At 36.7% G+C, this 13,171-nt stretch overlaps 1 protein-coding gene across 1 annotated transcript; it reads right to left on the bottom strand.

The window, feature by feature from the left end:
• Positions 1-7,610: 7,610 nt before the first annotated feature.
• LOC122057565 (heparan-alpha-glucosaminide N-acetyltransferase) lies at positions 7,611-12,370 on the bottom strand (the record flags this gene model as incomplete). Its single annotated transcript, XM_042619705.1, is given in 9 exon segments — positions 7,611-8,098; positions 8,455-8,598; positions 9,293-9,384; positions 9,475-9,556; positions 9,636-9,702; positions 10,228-10,319; positions 10,473-10,589; positions 12,021-12,138; positions 12,255-12,370. Coding segments are annotated over 9 exon segments (975 nt in total), but the record flags the coding sequence as incomplete, so codon positions are not given.
• Between the last annotated feature and the right edge of the window lie 801 nt (positions 12,371-13,171).

Below are 13,171 nucleotides of genomic sequence, written 5' to 3' on the forward strand. Positions count from 1 at the left end.
TTGATGGACTTCATTTTTGTTTTTTGAAATTTAGAAAACAAAACCTCTTCCTAGAAATTCCTGTATCAATTATATTGCAATAATTTCTATTGTTGTGCATTAGAGATGAGGTGGGTAAGATAGTTATAATCATGTCTTTTTTTTTTTCTCTCTTCAAGGAAATCAATTGTATTAAATATGCTAGTGATTTTAAGAAAGTTAAAATCCAACAAGATGACAAATGGCAATATTGTATGCTTTTTTTCTTCTTTTCGTAAAGTAATATCGTAGGCTTGGTACTACTATAATGATGACATTTGAAATTTTATAATTATAATATATTTTATAGGTTGATTCTAAGGGTTTTGGGATTGATTCTGGTCAATTTCAATTTGATTTGGATTTGGATTGATATTGGTAGCTACTAATTTGATCTTTGATTCTGTGTTTAAAATCGATTATAAGGTTTATAGGACTAGATCGTGGGTATTAAGATTTCAGGGTGATTCTAGGGTTTTTTTTTATCTAATTTTGATTCAATTGGATCAAAATTTATAGGAATCAGTTCCAAGGATGTAGGGGACAGTATTAGTATCGGTCTCTGTCGATGCCGATTCTATACCGATCCAGATCGGATGGGATCGGTGGGTATCGGTCTATTTTACCCTTGATTTTTATAAAAGGTACTACTTTTTACCTATTTTCCCCTTAAACGATCCGGATAATCGATCCGGATTGAGGATCGGTCTCAACCGATATGATCGATCCCAGACCGATACTTGAAACCATGATCAGTTCGATCTCCAATTCCAAGTTTAAAATCCCTAGTTGATTTGGCTAGTTCGGATCAATCCCAATTCTGATCATTATAGAATGACATATCTAGGATTTTTGGGATTAGGCTTTGGTTTTTAGAATTTAGTGTCAATTCTAGCATTTTTGTGATTGATTCGGATATGATCCAGACTAGAATCATTAGGGACCAATTTATTCTTTGATTTTGAGTTAAAATTCTGGTATTAGCCAATCTGGATTAGAATTGGTCATGAACTATCCAACTCCATAAGTTCTAGAATGGTCAATTTAGAATTGGAATCACTAGAGGGATTGTTTTGATACTCAATTTCGAGTTTAAAATCATTGGTTGAATAAACCAATTTCGATCCAAATTGACCATAGTAATACCTATCCAAGTTGTTTCAGAATGACTGATTATAAGGCTTTTGTGATTGATTTGATCCATTTCCATTTTGGTCACTTTGATCTAGATTTTATCTAGTATTAGGCCAAATTGAAATCAAAGTTCAATTTCAATTTAGACCGATTCGGTTTTTATTAAGTTGACTTAATGGCCTCTTGTAGGTAATATGTTCTCTTTTAGTAATTTTTTAAAGTTGTTATAAGGTCTTTTATGGTTTTGATTCTCTTGATCTGGTCCAATTCAATTTTTTACCAATTGGATAAAAACTCAAATCCATAAAGGTCCGTTTCACGTTTCTCTTGATTAGTCCAACTCGCTTGAACTGAAAATGGACACCCTTACTCAAAGCAATAGACCCAATCACCCAACGGTTAGTATAATTTTTTTTTTTTTTTTTTTGTCAATCCCATGTTGGACTTTAGAGAGACAAGGAATTGAGATTTGAGATTCCAAACGTAGTGATGGGTCTATTTGAGGATAAAATTACATTTCTACCATTTTTAAACACTTTGTTATAAAAAATGGTGCAGCAACTTTTAAGTTTTTATTGGGAATATAAACACATGAAATTATTTATTGAATCTTCTTCAATCAATCATTTCTTTCACAGTATAAGACTTTTTAGGAAACTAAAAGTGGGTTAGAAGCCTTTTGTGACCTACCTAGGTTACAACTATACAAACCCTTCTATATTAACTGTACATTTAGCATAAAGTTAATTTGAGCCATCAATTAATTTGTAATAATTACTGGTTCTTGGCTTTTGTAGTGAGAAGTTCATGGTCCCTTTGCTGCTATGATTCTTCCCTCCCTCTCCACCTTCTCTCTTGCTCTCCATTCCGTCTTGAGTCTTGCACACGACTCCTGTCTTATATCCTCTCCGCTGCAAACCCACAACACCCCCATTCCCCGCTCTGTTTCTCCAACACCCCAAGGCACGAGAATGTCATCAATGGAGTCGCTGATGAAGCTCGCTTCTTCCGAAGGCGGAAAAGCCAGTAGTCACAGAACCATGTAGGTTCTCCCCAACTCACACCACTTTACGGAAAAACCTTCTACATTGCCGAAAGTTGTTGGGATGAAGAAAGTGGCATCTGGGTTCTACATTAATGTTCTTCGAAAATATTGCAAACATGACCAAACTACCAAAATCACAGAGATTATGCCTTGAATCCAGTAAGAATCTCATGAAATTAGATTTCAGAAAAAATAAAAGATAAAATCCAATCATAATTTTCTAGTACTACATATTCCATCTGTTCTAACCGCCCAAACATTGATCAAAGAGCTTATTAGAGTTCTCACTTAGAAATCACAGCCCTTTGCATGAACACAGTAATAGAAAATAGAAATCTAACTGTAGTGATGAAACCTGTGACAAGAAGATGCAGATTATTAAGGTAGATCCAATAATAAACGGTGGCACTAGGGAAGACTCGATTGATGAAGCAGGGATAGGGAGAGAAAAGGGGAAGGGGGCTGCCGTGTTCATGGTGGAGGGGAGATGGCAGGGCAGGGTGCGGATAAGAGGTACAGATGGGAAAGAGAAAACAGTTGCAACCGGTTTTAGGTAAAAAGTTTGACGATTTCCGCCACCATTTTGCCATTTATTACAAAAAAAGATCCATAATTTTGCTTCAAATCCCAGCTCTCTGGGTGTCTGGTGTTGTATCTTTCTATGTATTCATTCCCACTCAACCGTAGGATCCATTTCTTAGTCCATGTGTCGTCATCTTATGTTGTACTATATAAGAAGTTCTGAGCGTTTTGTGTTACCTTTTTGGCAGTGATTACAGTTTGTTTTTCTCTTGGATTTCGTAGTAATGGGTTTGGATGGAGGAGAATGGAGAGGTGTTGTGTCTACCCATGAATATCGACAGGTTCCGATCGTGATCCCCTATCCATCCCCTTCTCCTCAGATGCTCTCCAAGGTGTGTGCTTTTGTATAGATTTGTATGTATTTGATGGATTTTTGGGTCTATGGGTTTTCTAATTTAAAGATTGAAATGGGATCATCTCTGTAGGTTAGCTGCGATTTAAAGAGAGGAATGAGATTACTGAAAGTCCATTAATTCTTCAATTTTGCATGTCTTTTTATTTCATTTAATTAAAATATGTTTCAGCCGATTTTTTCCCCCCAATTTGGTTTTTTTTTTTTTTTCTTTTTTTCTTTTCTTCTTGAGCAGGTGATTAAAGAGATTACTTTGTAACTGATGCACAGTATGATCGTGTTGTCTTCTTGTTCAAACCCCTAGATTTTTATTTTTATTTTTTTTTGTGGGAGGGGGTGGGAGGGGTGTGGAGGAGCAGATTTTTCTCTATTCAAACTCACTCACAAATTTTGAATTTTTTCTTTTCTTTTATTTCTTTGCCTTCCAAACATAGCTAGAGAAAAAAAAAAAAAAATACATACTCACCTAACTAAGTTAGGCTCTCTTTGGTATGATTTCTATTTGTATTTATTAGCTATCTATTAGAAATTATTTGTGATAATAAATTATGGATCACAAATAGTATTCGTTTGGTTACTATTTATAAAATAGATTATACAATGAGAAAATAAGTTTAAGTTTTCACCATCAGATTGGAGTTTTGAGCGAGAGAGTTAATAGGATTTGGGGTTTTTTTATTAGAAAAGTGTAAAACATACTGAAGTTACTTATTTATTATTGATTTTGAGTAGTTTAGCACACGTGCTCAGTTAAGGTAGCAAAAATCAACATAAATGATTTGTTGCCACAAATCACAAATAGCTTGAGAGTAATTTGTGATTTGCTCTTTGTGATTTGTGATTTATTCTAATTTATTATAAATAGAAATAAGTGCTATAAAAAACATTTGTAAAAATAAAAATAAGTCACATAAATACAAATAAAAATCAAACCAAAGAGAGCCTTAGTATCAAATTATCAATATAACTTTTAACAAAAAAAAAAAACAAAAAAACAAAAATATAACTTCCTACCAAGAACAAATATATCAAGGTAACCAAACTATTTTAGTCATGAAAGCACCCAAAGAAACCTTCACAAATATGTCATTTTTCATTTAATAGAGGGTAGGGTGGATCAATTATTTCGCGGATTGGGATCCTCTCCATAGAGTGCATCCCCCATAGAGTGCCCATAGAGGCTTGGATGGGCTACACGTGGAGAAAATGAATCCAACTGTCCTAAAGAATGAAAATGATTTTCACCCACTTAGATGATATGGGCAAGAGTGTTGGTGTATGATGTCTTGTAAAATCCATGTGCATTGTTTGTTTTGTTTTTCCATTATATTCTGTATCGCTTTAGGGTTGCGTTTCTACACGAGAGAAACCCGCCGCTACATCCACCCATCTCTCTCCTTCTCTCTCCTCCCCGTTCACCACTGCAACCCACATCCATTGCGACGACGCCCTTTGCATATCTCCTTCGTTCTCTCTCCCCCCGCTCCATCTGAATCCTCAAATCCCACTCTTTTTTCTTGCTGGCAAACCCGTCACCACTAATCGGAATATCTCTTTCTCCTTCTCCACCATCTCCACCCCCATCGCCGGACATGGGATTAGGATTGGAATGGAGATTCTGATGCGCGGTGGGTTGGACGATTGGCAATGAGTGTTGGGCAAAAAACTTTATAAGGACATAGGCCGTGGATGTTGGGCCGTAGAAGTTGAGTGGATCTCAAGTTGATGAATTCATAACAATTTTTCATGGTACAAATTCACTACAAAATATTTATCAGAAAAAAAAAAATCAAAGAGAAAATCCTTCAAATCCTACTGAGCCTTCTCAGACCTCCTCCACGATCAGTTTGATCAAGGTTTTCCAATGTCTACTTATACATTTTTGGGATGGAGGTTGGAGAGGGAAATCGATAGATTGAGTTAGGATGTCGGATATGGGTTGAAATAAGGATTGAATGGGTTAAGTAGATGAAAATCATTTTCTTTCTTTAGGACGGTTGGATTCATTTTCTCCACATGTCGTGCGACCAAGTCTCTATGGGCACTCTATGGGCGATGCACTCTATGGAGAGGATCTGGACCCATTATTTCGCCCCCATGTGTCTCGACATAGAGACCACACTCCCCCACGGAAACCTTTGTTCCTTGGTATTAATCACATATTTGAAAATTCTGTTACCTTTTCTTGCCTCTCTTTGTGACTCTTCTTGTTCTATAACCTCTTTCAATGAAATATTTAAAGTGGAGGAAAAAAATAAATGGTTTTTCTTACATTTAATTCTCTGTGTCTTCGAAGAGACTGTGAGTTTAGGAGTGTGGATCTTGCACAGACTGATACACACAGATGGAAATCATCACAAAGTTGGTAATTTGTTGGATTCCATCTATGCGAATCAACTCCATACAAAAATGATTCTCATATGAAAACTTGATCCACGTTCTGAGTTTAATATTTTTCAATTGGTAAGCAACAAGAAAGACCAACCTACATCCTGCAACAATGTAAATCGTACCAAAAAATGGGGTGATGTAAAAATTATAATCCCCACGATATAGAACAAAATTGAATTTCTAGATGGACCCATATTTTAACACAAAAAAAAAAAAAAAAAAAAAAGAAGATGGACTCATTTAGGGAGGTTATCTAAGCAGCTCTTGGTAAAATACATAAGTGCTGTTGCAGATTCTCGTTCAGTTACACAATCAATAAGAAATAGTTGATTGGAAGGGGACTCCAATGGAGAAGGCTATGATGTCTAAATCACTAATGATTTAAGGTGGAGTTCAGAGTGTCCTGGTTGCATTATCTACAATTTAGCTATCCTCCTCCATTTATATTGGTTAGTGCTCATGGCCAAGTTGTAGGTGTGACATGCTAGCGATGGAGATCATATCACTAGTTAAATATCCAATCCACATCCGATCAGATTCTAATGATAAGGATGACCAATCATGGGCGGAGTTGGCCAAACATGACCAGGAAAGTAGTTGGTCGTTGGTTTGTGGTTGATGCACGTGTCTCCTCCTCATTGATTGGTACCAACTAGGCATATCGGTAAGTTTGTGCCTAAGATGACCCAAGGTTCTCTACTGGATGTCAAGTTTCAATCCAATTAGATTTCGTGGGAAGTATTGAAAAATTGACACTATGGGTGTAGCTCCATTGGTAAAGCATAAGGGTAAAATGATCCTTTAAAAAAAAAAAAAAAAAAAAAAAAAAAGAAGATAAATTTGTCAGATCCTGACCAACACAGGTAAAATGGTTCAAATTATCATTTTTTTCAAACAAATGTAAATCTGTCCGACTCAATTTAATCTAATCCCAATCAATTGATCTGAATTGATTTTGATTGAGATTGATCCCAAGTTTTAAAATCTTATCATAACAGAGATTGTCATATGACTAGGCATTCGGCATTCCCCATTTCTAGTATACTCTTCATGAAATTCTCACCAAGAATGTCACTCTCTCTCTCTCTCTCTCTCTCTCTCTCTACAATTTTTTAACCCACCATCACATCGAGGCATCCGATCTGATATGTCTTGATATCAGTGATTCTTGATGTTGCACTCAGATTACTGTTCCTTTTGGTTCGCAAGACTTAGGCTGGTTTGGTATTCCAGTGTCGAAAACGAAAATTTCAGTTTCTAAGTCAATATCTTTTTTTTTTTTTTTTCTTCCAAAAATAACAAAACACACCATAAATGCACTAAATGCTTTATTCTGTTTTTCCATTCCCATAGAACAAAAAAACTCCAGAAATGCTTTTTTGGAACGTTACCAAACGCAGCCTTATACACAGAGAATCAGAAAATAGAAAAGTCACTGGAAGTGAACTCCTGGTGACTCTCCGATGTTAGATTCAATAATCTAAGCAAGTGATGTAAAGATTTCTTGAAGTAAGGTAGATATCAAAGTAGAAAAGGCCAAGATCCCTTACTCAGGGTCGTACTTCCATTTATAGGAGATGAATGTCTCTCCCACGTTGGCATTGAGCCTTAACCCAAGACTTCAAAATTTTGGAGGACTAGACATAAGTAATTAGTTACATTTGTAGCTACTTACCCTACATATATGGGCTTTCAAAATATGGCAATTACAATTGAAAACATAAAAATACTAAACCATAGCCCACCATATGACCCATTAATCTATTTATTTCACCCATTAGACTTAGATTTAGGGTTGTTTTACTGTGAATACTTATGCTTGAAGCTCTCTTGATCTACATAAACAAGAATAAATGACTAAGAAACCAGTGATAACTTACGCATGAACCCTCATGAACCAAGCCCCAGAATGCAAGGGCCTCTCTAGCAAATGTGAGAGGGTTCATGCAATCCTTCTCCCCAACCTTCCCAGCCGACAAGAATCGGATACACATTCATCCGGACTGAGTTTCCCCAAGGTGACGGTGAAAAAGGGGGGGGGGGGGATTTGGTAGGGGGAGCGGGGGTCTCACTCCCTTGATTGCAAGGTGAAGGAAAACTTCTCACCATTCATATTTGTTGAAAATAGGACTTTCATAGTTAGTTACAACTCAACTTACACAGAATTAACACAATTTCCTACTACAACTGAGCCAAGAGCATTTTAAGAAGAAAGACATACACAGCTCATCTCATATTATTTGTGGCACTATCATCTCTATGTAAGACCACAGAGAACACAGCCTGACAGATGACTTCATGCAAGTATAAACAGATGTCTAGTGTCACTGGTCAACATAGGGGATAGGGCGTTGTGGCTCGGTACACAAGAGTTCTGGTGGAAGCAAATTACATTGTTGAAATTCAAAAATAATACTTGCCATAAGTAGCTAAAGCTTCCAGTAAATGCCCAACCAATGTAAAATGCCTGCCACAATACCCCAGAATAAGATCTCTGCAAATATAACATATAGGAGAATGCCTACTCTTCTTGAGTGCCACACTTTTATGAAGATGTGCTTTTGAATCCAGTAAACCTGTCCATTATTGGTTCACACCATCAATATAGAACCAGTGGTCAACAAAAGAATACATTTTGAAGAATAAATAAATGAAACAATCACTGGCTTGCAACTGAAGAGGGGTGATAACCATCCAATTGATGAGCATCAACTAAAGCATCTTCTAGCCTCCACCCCCCCCTCCCCCCCTTTTTAAGTTTTCAATCAATATTCAATACCTCTAAGCTCATCAACCAAATAGTATGACTATTCGATAGTCGATACATGCAGCATGGACCATTCAGGTAAATGACAATGACAATTAAGCGTGTGTTAAAGAGCCTTCAGTATTTATGTCAACCCATCCCAACATGATAATGGAAAAGACATACCAGTGTATTATGGGGGTCCTCATAATACCATCCATTAAAGAATCCTGCAAAGATTCCTTCGGCTGCCATCACAAAAACAAACATAGCATTCATGCCAATCCATTCCAATGGCAAAAAAAGATACCGCAACCCCCATATGTCAACCTGCAAAGTTATGCAAAAAGTTTTAGATGATAAATATATATAGTTTAGAGTTCCAAATCATCTCAATGACGTATGATCTTACTTCTACATATATTGTTGCATCAGAAAAGTGGAACAGAAACCTATCATTTAAGGGTCCAACTTTTATGTGGACTACTAGTCAACTTTCATGCATCTTTTGCAGAAACATTTTCATCACAACACACATGTTGTACCATGAGATGTTCCCTTCTAGAATTTTACATAAAAATACCCTTCTCACTCCCTTTCCCCACACCCAAAAAGGCCAGAGAGAGAGAGAGAGAGAGAACTGCAATGGGCTAAGGCAAGACAAAATGGAAAAGCAAACATAATGTTGTATCAATGCAGCTGGAAACCCCACCATGCAGTGACCCCTGCCTCCATCATTGGTATAAGTCAGACCACACATTGGGATCCCAGCTGTCAAAATGCCAGCTTCCCACAACAAACTATTTCTGTTGTTAACGATCAGGGTGGACCTCAGTGCAGAATTAATGTTGCTCCATTGCAACCAAGTGGTCGCGGGTTCGAGTCAGGAAACAGCCTCTCCACGAAGTGGGGGTTAAGGGTACATACATTATGACCCTCCCCAGACCCTGCAGTGGGCCTTGTGCACTGGATACACTTTTTTCTTTAATGATGATACCAACATGATATGGCATGAATGGCATACCAAAACATAAAAGACTGAGAACACCAATGCGGCTGCACCTGCTGTTACACAAACATAGCTGAAGCTGTACAATTGTTTATTTAATGGAATTGCTGCAACAAAAAAAATACAATTAGCAATTGCAAAGACCAGAATCTAACACCTGTAAACAAATATTTCACAATGAACTACAGCCATCTTACCATTTGTGTAGTGAAGAACGATTCCTAAAACAAGAAGAGCAAGGCCCATGGACACCCAGTGTTTTAGCCTATCTGAGTGAGACTGAATAAGCAAATAAATCATAGAGTGAGAATGTGAAACCAACTATGAGTAAAGCATCGTGTTGGATAATGGAACTGACCTTTAAATGTACAAGCACATGTCCTAAATGCACTCCAATGATTGTTGTGAGAATAGATGAAATTGAGCTGAAAGTGGCCAAATAACAAATAAATGAATTAATCATTGAATCTCCAAAATTAATTAGTCAGGAAATACTGCAATATGTTTCATATATTGGTGGCCATTTAGTGAATAACATACAAGGCAAGAAAATTTCTGCAATGTTCTAAACATCTCCCCCCCCCCCCCCCCCCAACCCCCCAACAAAAAAAAAAAAAATCTGCAATGAGTGTGTACTGTTCTACATTTTTTTAGCATACTCTCTTGTTAGATTTTCATGATTCATGAAATCTACTTCGTTGAAAACAGTAATATCATTCGCTGCGTTGACTTCTAATAACAATTACTAAAATAGCAATAATTCTTTGATTGCTTTAAAAAAGGGGGCTGTAACCCTTTGCAATTTCTGCTTTTGCAAGGTCCCAGGAGGGGAGGATTAGAAATGGTCCTAAGCTTTGGCATTTTTTGCACAAAGCAGCAGCTCAATGGCATAGTAAAGGCAAAACTACAGCAGCCAAAGAGATACATTTCCAGCTTACTACACAGCAGACCTGAGGATTCCTTCCGGTTCAAATGGAGCATAACACCATGATGGAGCAACTTTTCGAATTGGGCCCTCATAAGGGGAATTCTCAGTACAAGCCTGCACCAGTCGAAAAAATATAAAAAGGTACAATATCCATTAATATCAGTTGGATGATCTTAGATATCAAATACCATTGTTAGTTTTCATATCCCCCTCAATCGCCACCCCCTCCCAAAAATAGAGAGTTAGTTTTCATAACAAAGCACATACTGAAGATCTCCTCCAAGCTGGATGTTCATACATATGATTGATTCCTAGCACTTGTCTGTCCACATATCCAACAGCATTACACGGGGGATCCAATTTTCCTCTGGCACTGCAAGCTACCTAAATTGAGAATGATCCAAGGATAAATGAATTTAGCTACCTAAAAGTGAGAATGATTCCAGGATGAATAGCTACCTAAAATTGAGGAGAATGACCAAGGATGAATGAATTTATAAACACGTATTGAATGTATGTGAGTTTCCAACTAACATTGAATATGCATGAGTTTCATTTAGGAATAGCTAGTGACCTGTGAGTTGTCGGTCACCAAACGCTACAAATAATGCACAATAAATTGTATTTTATCCATGGAATCAAGTATACTATATAGATTGGACTTCAATCACGCTCCATTCAAATGTGCCACTTGATATCGAGACTCAAATGCTTGGAATTAGTTCAGTTCTATGATAAATTAGTCCAAAATTATCAGCATCACTGGAGTTGCATGCTTCTATCTTGCAGATCCAATTATCATTTATAAGAGTTGAAAACCCCACATAAATTTGTTTCAGCTCCAAATTGAATTGCACAGAATATTTTTGGTGGCTGGAAATATAACTGTCAACTGGAGCTTATCTTAATTATTGAGCACCAACATCACGGAATTTGGATTAGCAAGATTCAAAATTGCTAATCCAAAGCACCCTTAATAGATGGGAATAAAATGTAAACAAGGTAACTAGCTTTTATGACTTAATATCTCACAGGTAGTATTAAAAATTAAAAGAATAAATAAACAATAAAAGAACAAAAACAAAACATCATGTTAACAGTTTAACTTGCTCAAGCTAAGAAGCTAAGATACAACATAAAAATAAAATAAAATTCCAGTTTGTATATCTTTCTCGTCTTGCCCTGTAACTTTGGATTCACTAATGCCAAATTCAGGTTCGACAGTGCTTCTGGGGTCAACTTTATTGGCAATTGTCCAAATTCATACAGCTGAATTGTCTTATGTAAGAACACTACCCACCTCCCCAACCCCAAAAGGGTGGAGGGAGGATAACTATCTTATGTAAGATATTAACGTAGAATCAAATCATATGGTTCTTGGCTTGGTTATAACATGAAATCCACGCTGAAGTATTAGTCAAAGACTCCAAGTACAGTTTTTGCCACTGCCTTTGTTCTATAAACTGCAACAGAACTAAATCTTCAAAATAAACCTCAGGTCCCAACCAACACCATTTAATGCTCAATTTCATGTCTCAATAATTTTACAAGATGAATTGTTCTCACAAGTTCCAATAGCTTACATCCTGCAATAGGTGTTTGAATTATAGAACAGAAGCCACATTTGTAGAATATGTCCAATATAACTTGAAAAGAGAGCTGAGTTTATCAAAAGAGTGCTGCTGTGCAGGTAAAAAACACAGTACAAGAGAAGGACATTGGAGTTGGTTCGCCTGTACAGCTGTACTTCTGAACCAGTGGTTTATGCATCAACATACATCCCTATCTCTATGCATAATATGCAAAAGGACTTACAGTGAAAACCTTCCCATAGTTTGGACTATCTGTATTATGGATAGTGAAGTTCCAATCAGGGACGTATATCCCATATATTACTCCCAAATAAACAACAAGGACACATCCACCAAGCAGCCTGCAAATTGAAAATAAGAATGGAACCACATTTTTAATAATTGCTTCCACCAATATAAATAGATCAACATTAACCAATGCAATCAAATACATATGCATCAAATTCATAGAGGTTACCATTGCCAACCGTATAGCTTGAATAAAGTGTACCAGCCAGGAGACAGATCCTTGGTTTGTGAGCTCTTTGTTGAGATCTCAAGAAGTGCGCCTACCAGATATGCAAGGGCAATTCTCTAGACATAATCATATTATTTCAATGTTAATTTTAATACCACATGCCAAGGATTAAAGTATCGGTATCGGTCATTGTATCGGTCGGCCAAAATTAAGATACGTATCGGAGGGTATCGTATCGTATCGTATCGTATCGGAGATACGCTAAAGATACGCACATAAATGGATAGGAAACACTTTTTTATACACATTTGCATAAAAAAATAGTTAAAAAAAGTTATATATAACATGTATTATGCATAAACAGTAAATTGAGAGTATCGCACTAAGAATCCAAGGTTTGTAATTGTCCCATAAATGTAAAATCCTTGTTCCCAACCTTGATTTCCACTTTAGTTAGAGAGAAAAATGGTTGGCAGCAACTTTGAAATTAAAACACCTCAAAAAATTATGTTTTTCTAAAAAATTACCCATTTTGGCCATTTTATGACCGTATCAGTGTGTATCGGTCGATACATACCGATACACACCGATACGTATCGATACATACCGATACGTATCGATACATACCGAAACGTACATTTCACTTCAATTTTGAATTTTTCATAGAGTATCGGTGAGTATCGGTGCGTATTGGTGGTGTATCGGTGCGTATCGGTGTGTATTGTAGGATACGTATCGATACATAAGGGTTTTAAAATTTTCATGATACGTATCGGTATGTATCGTGCCAATGCCTACCGATACGAATACGTATCGGCCGATACGGCACGATACACACCGATACTTAAAACCATGGGTATATATAAGTATGTATACCCTATCCTCCTTGTACACAAACTTCTTTTTTTTTTTTTTTT

Source organism: Macadamia integrifolia, chromosome 12 (genome assembly GCF_013358625.1).
Source record: "Macadamia integrifolia cultivar HAES 741 chromosome 12, SCU_Mint_v3, whole genome shotgun sequence".
NCBI lineage: Eukaryota > Viridiplantae > Streptophyta > Magnoliopsida > Proteales > Proteaceae > Macadamia > Macadamia integrifolia.